Raw genomic sequence first — 6629 nt, forward strand, 5'->3', positions numbered from 1 at the left:
GTGACTTATTGATGAAATTTGTCAACCTGGTCGTACATGTTTTGTTTGTACAGGATGAGGTAAAACAAATCACATGAACAGATATATTGTAGTAATATTATATATATTCATTCAAGTACAAATCGAACGGAGTACATAACGTCAAAGTAGTTCTCTTTAACTATCTGTCTATACGCTTTATTGTTTGAAAATAACAAGACCCTCATAAAACTATTGTATTTCTACCGGGCACTCCACATGCGTAATCCATTGTCAAACGATATTTTGGAAATATATAATCGGATGAGTGGAAATGAAACCTAAACTTCGAACAAAAACGTCGATGAGCTTTGGGAATTAACGCAATTTCATCACAGGAAACATATCGATTATTTAAGCTTTTCATTTGCAAATACCATTGAAACAAGATGACTAGTTTCATCTGCGTAAACCAGATGATGTATTGCAATCTGCCCGCGGGCACTCCAGTTTGTTCTCCGATGGAAGTTTCAAAATTAAGCAGTTATGTTTTCCATTGATTTCACATTTGTTACGTTAATTGCCTGGAGCAATTGTTTCATACTTCATGAGTTTAAAATATCTTCTGCGTGTTGAAAAGGCTATCACATGCATGATCGATCTAAAGTAAAAGAGATCGAAATTAATCCCTTGTTTATTGCTCAGTGTATTGCAAGCTCCTGTTGCCCTTGTCGATTTCACATCCCATTTTATCTCTCCCAGCTGGTGACTCTGTGCATTGGCTTGGCAATAATGATTATGCCCACCCTCAGGTGTCTGCACACATCACAAACGCTCGAGGAGTAATAAACATAGCTGTATTTCACCCTACCGATTTTGCTAATGACCTGGCCATGTCCTCATACCGGATGTAGATAATTCCTGGTCCGACCAAGCCATAGATTGTGGGTGCTGTAAATAATTGGCAAATATGTTCATGTATGAACTATTAATGTCGCTTTTAATTAGAACCTCGCGTGGTGGTTAGTGCTGGGTACAGACAGGGGAATGCGTTAGTATTTCAGAATAAATTGTCAGGTGTTATGATGTGTTAATATTTCAAAAGCCTAGACAGCATGTATAATAAAACGCTTAAAACAACATTATGACATTATGGGCTTTTAGTATAATCTAATTAGTAGCGTCAGTTCACCTAAATGTTTGATAATGAACGTACATGTAGTAATATACAGACACACAATAACTAATATTTAAAGTGTTACAGTTTGCCAAGAACAAATACGGTATCCACAGAACCTAAATCCTTCTTCCATTAAATATAAGTAGAATAATGAACGTCATTTTGATTGTAGAAAGCTGACATCAAGTGTCGGATTGCATTAGTCCGGCTTCCGGCAAGCCATCATGTGTCATTGCCTCCAAATGAATCCTCTGAGGCGTTGAATCACAAACCGATGACTCTCCTTCACAGAGATGTTTTATCCTATCCCAACCACCTTTAAGCATCTCCGTATTCCGCCGCCGAAAACTACTTGAAAAGAACATGTACACAAAGCCCTTAACTGAAAAATTTAATATATAAAATTCATAAAATATTTGGTTCCATTTGCCCAATTCCTGATTCTGTAGACCGGTCAGAGTTATTAATGCCCGGAGTATCATCACTGGCATGTTGCTCATCATGGTAACGATTATTACTGGAAATAGGATCCGTGTAACATGAACTGATGTCGGTGTGTCTGTATTAGAATTTCCGTTTTGACGGGGCCAAAGATCAACAGCAGCGGATATCCGGTAATATTCACAACCACGGATGACAATTAGTGACGTAAGAAGAAGAATGATGCCATAAGGAATAACTGCCACAACAAATGTGTCAATTTTGCTCAGATTCTCAAAGTGAACGCGAAGTTCTTTCCAGGGTATACACTGTAAAATGCCCTGCACCTTTTCAGGTCCAAAGAAATATCCAATATATGAATAGCACGCAACCGCAACAGCGGCCATAAACCACATCACAAGTTTTGCTCGGAATGGCGTACACATGGAACCCTTCTTCAGCGGCCAGTACACTCCGATGAACTTTTCTATGACCATGGCTGCAAGATACCATATCGACAGGAATGTAAAGACGTAATTTAGAAACATCATAAACTGGCAGATCCCTGCGTGTACGATGAGAGATATGTTATGGTATCTGTACAGTGGGTTGAAGATGAACGTCCACAGAAACCCCGTGTCACTTACAGCTATTGCAGCAAGGTACTGAATAGACGATACCTTTTTGAATCTAGTACGAGTGAACGTGAAATACGACAATGCGTTGCCTATGGAACCAACTGTAAGCACAACGGGGTAGCCATACAGATGGTACTGCATAAGAATCTCAAACATCAGTTCCAATGTTTGTGGTGATTTTGTTCTTGGCAGTGTTGTTTTGTTGAAAGGGGTGTATTCTTTTAAGGTTTCATTTGCACCGACATGGGCATAATTTGACAGAGTTGTATGACTGATGTATACAGATGTCATCTTGCCGGCTTCAAACTCGGGTCACTTTCACACGGGCACGTAGAATTCTTTTGCTTGGCAGATGATCTGAAAAATAGAACATGCGAGTTGGTATCTTTTGCATACAATATCCTATTGATATAACGAAACCTTTTAAGAAATAATTAAAAGAAACGTTGACCTGCGTAATTCTGTATTGCGATTTTGTATCGGAATAAATCACTTTCAACAGTGGAAAGTTGTTCCCTTTTAGTAAGAACAATATGTATGCCGTTGAATCCAACCCCAATATACAGTCTAAACTCTACAGAAGACACACGCAACGTTCACAATGAAAAACGGTCATGAGGACACATCTACAAACATAATCCAATCACAGGAATATTGGTGGAATCCAATTACGCAGAAGGCATAATTGTGGTATCTCGATTGCTACATTAACACAGAAAATAGATAAGATTAATACAATGACTACAGCTACATCCCGACCTTCCTAATTGTTACACATTTTCCAGAAAGGTCCGGCATGCAATGTTGTCTTAATATCCGTTTCTCCTTAATTATGTAGTGTCAATTTTCCTGTCCACAAATAACGTCCGATCCATTATACAACTTGGCGCACGAAGGTCGTGGACCACTTTCCTCTCAATAAGCGCAATTATCGTGTGAAAAATCTGTATTAGATCAGCGTGTTCAGACTACAAGTCGCTTAGTTAAAGAATAGATTGCAGTCCCTGTCGTCAGACACAGGAACACAGATATATAATGACGAGTTAGTCATCAAGTACTTCTACTCCTGTCTAATACAGAGAAGCTTTAAGTTATAAATCGGGTTAATAAACGTTGTAAATGTATCATCATTTTTTTCTTTCTGAAGACGGTGCACATGAACGTTTTCTAAATTAACCATAGAATATATTCGCAGGAAAAAGTTAAGAATCCCTCACATGAAAGCATCCGTGATCAGTTATATGTTTTATCATGTACAGCTTTTTCAACCTGGGTACCATTTAGAACATGAACGATGTTGATTAATATATAAGTATGTAAATCGATGATCATGATGAGGTAAGATTTGGAACTACGTCGGTCCATGTTGCGAAGATACAGATGGCGGTGCTCAAAATATAATAACAGTTAAGAAGAAAAACAATGTCATAAAAAAGGAAGTCCGTATACTTAAAGTACCCCGCAGGGAAAATTCAAAGAATTGATTTGCTTTAAAGAGTCTCAGAGTATCATATGCTCTGTTAGAAACCCTGACAACAGGGACTATAGAATGAGTCTACCATATGTCATAGCACGAACAGTATGGTTTAGTTCATAGTTCATAACCGTTAATACCTACCGCCATGTAGTGTGTGCATGGTGGTTCTGAGAGTTTCGAGCCTTTTCTGAGGTGCATGAATGTTTGATGAGTTATGGTTTCAGGCCTTTCCTACGATATATACATGGTGATTATATAGGTGTCTCAAGCCTGCATCCAGAGTTATATCATGCCTTCCCTGAGGTACATCTAAAGCTTGGTGAAAGAGAATATTGCTGAGTGGCGTATTTGAATGCTGCCAATGTGCCCATATTGCTAGTTAAACGATCGGGCCGAAACAAGTATTGTGCTTCGCGGTTGTACGGAACTATGACATATTGTCAATGCGTGATAGCTCTTGAAATGTGTAGATCATGAGTTCAGCATTCAGTCTTTGACGTAAGTCTCCCACATCATCGAATTCATTATCTCGTGACAAAGTCACGATACCCCAGGGCCGCAATTTACTATTTTTATTCAGATTATGGACAATAATCATATAGATGCTCAACAATAATTACTCAATGTAAGAAGCTAATTATCACAAAAAGATAAACAACCTATATTACTCAGTGTTAATAAAGTAAAATATAATCAATGATCTACTGCAACAAATGTAAGAACAACACCATGTAGCACCTCTTGTAGGTTTGATATGGCCTTGAAATATTGAGTCGTGTCCCAAGAACGCTTTCTTGGCTGCGAGATATTAAACTTACAGCGTTATCTTTTTATCCAACATTTCGATGAGACTGTTTCGAAAGACTGGTTGAAATCAAACCAACTGGTTACAGTTTTCAGTATAACATATGAAATCCAAATTACCTGCTTATGAAAAGTGTAAAGGGTTACCTGCCCTTGTCATTCGGACGTATTCGTTGGGTTATCAAAAGACAGGATCGTTTTTAGGCTAGAAGCTGTCTCGACATTAACAATTGATCTTTGCGGCATTAAATATTTATAATGTGCGGTCACTGCAGGCTAGGCATAAGATATTACCTTTGTCTCATCACGTTGTGATCTAGGTATCATATACCCCCTTGCCAGGCTGTCCAGACATAAACGTAGCATATACGCCAAAGTGTTCACCATCAACTGTCTACACCGACGCCGCCTAGCCACAGTGATCAAACATCGCAACAGTATTCAATCATACCTGTCCACCAAAGTTCGCGTATGTTCCTAAGTCAACACGCTTGGTTAGGAAACACGACATGTGTTTATCGATGTTTGGTTCCTATCTCCGACATCACCAGAATGGAGCTCAATTTAATAACGCGCTTCTGAAACCATTACTAATTTGTTCCTGTTACCTGACCAGAAAATATATATTATGTGTTCATTTTTCACATTTAAAAGCTTATCTCAAATCGAAACTTCGTCCTTATGAAATGTATTTGAACATTGCTTTACTGAAATCTTTGTTTATAATACCCGCGAAGATCCTTATTCGAATAGGTCATCAACAAAATATTCTTGCCGTAAAGGCGACTAGATCTATGTTCATGATGTCAATCACTGGTTTTTCTACTCCAGTCTTGATTATTTACAGACCGCCGTCATTAAGCTGGAATATTGATGATTTGGCGTTAAACAACAAACAACAACTTTGTTGATAAACATCTCTATCAAACAGCTATTTCTCCTTTTCATAACAAAACTCTTCAAAACTACTTTGAAAAAGACTAACCTTGTGTCAAATCAATGTCGGCTCCCCGCACTGAAACCTCACATCCGTTTCCTCGTCGAGTTCCATCCACAATGTACATACGCGTTAATCATTAGATTGCTACCGAAATAGAACTACGGTTCGTATATCGACCAATTGCAGTATCGATTACCATGATCGCGACTCGATCCTTGTTACCATAATGTAATTGCATTAACAGTCTGTGGATTGGAACGCTTGTCTTTAAAGGAGGAACATAGAGACTCAAGTTATATCTGACTGTTGTCTGTGTAATTGTGTTTGTTGTTTAACGTCACACCCGGGAACATTAATCCAGAAGTATAATTGCTTGTTTGTATCAATCATGTATGTAACTATATAGATATATACAATGTAGTACCATCTCGCTTGTAAAACTAATATGAGATATAATTGGTATATGATTATTATTAATATATAACTATTATGATGCTATCAATTCGAAAAGAAAGCATAGTGATTAAAACATTCACCCCAAATGCCGAAGGCCCGGGTTTGATTCCCATCATGAATACAACGTTTGGAGCCTATTTATGACTGGCGTCATCAACTGTATTTGGCCATATATCATACGATTAATGATATATACAGGGTTGTTAGCGCTTCAACAGTTATATAGTAATTATAGGGGCATATCTAATTTTCAATGTAGCGCAAGACCTTTTGTGTGTCATTATGTGTTGCTATTATTATTATATTTTGTTCGGGACGGATACATAAGAACATAACAATTATGAACGAGAAGTTATCTGCTTTCTGTAGTTGTGTGGAAGGAAAACAAAAAGAAGAAATAATGATTTTCAGCTGCATCACGATTATATTTGCTGCATTTCGGAATGGCTGTTGAAAGGTCAGTTGGTGACTCACATATCGTAATTTATATAATATGCGGACGACATGTAGATGTTGTAAGACAACTCAAAGAGGAAGTATTTTCTCATTTAAACATTTATTGTTTTTTATATGTACAAAAATAGTTACAAATGACAAAGTCACAATGCTATCATGACAGTTTTGAAATCGTATATCTCTTCATCTTTGCTGAAAACATTGCTCAACATGAGAAATTTTCCCGCAATCCTGTGTGTTCGAAACGCATGAAAATTACATTCTCATTTCATGGCTTTAAAGTACAGGTTTTACTTTTTA

The 6629-nt window shown here is 37.6% G+C and overlaps 1 protein-coding gene across 1 annotated transcript; it reads right to left on the minus strand.

Annotated features, from left to right (window-relative positions):
- Positions 1-443: 443 nt before the first annotated feature.
- Positions 444-5527, minus strand: LOC125373395. Its single transcript, XM_048384446.1, has 2 exons — positions 5463-5527; positions 444-2553 (listed from the first exon to the last, which is right to left on the minus strand). Exon 2 carries the CDS (start codon positions 2485-2487, stop codon positions 1321-1323), a length of 1167 nt encoding a protein of 388 aa, XP_048240403.1. The 5' UTR covers positions 2488-2553; positions 5463-5527; the 3' UTR covers positions 444-1320.
- Positions 5528-6629: the final 1102 nt, after the last annotated feature.

Source organism: Haliotis rufescens, unplaced genomic scaffold, assembly GCF_023055435.1.
Source record: "Haliotis rufescens isolate VD_foot unplaced genomic scaffold, xgHalRufe1.0.p SCAF_5, whole genome shotgun sequence".
In the NCBI taxonomy this organism is placed as follows: domain Eukaryota; kingdom Metazoa; phylum Mollusca; class Gastropoda; order Lepetellida; family Haliotidae; genus Haliotis; species Haliotis rufescens.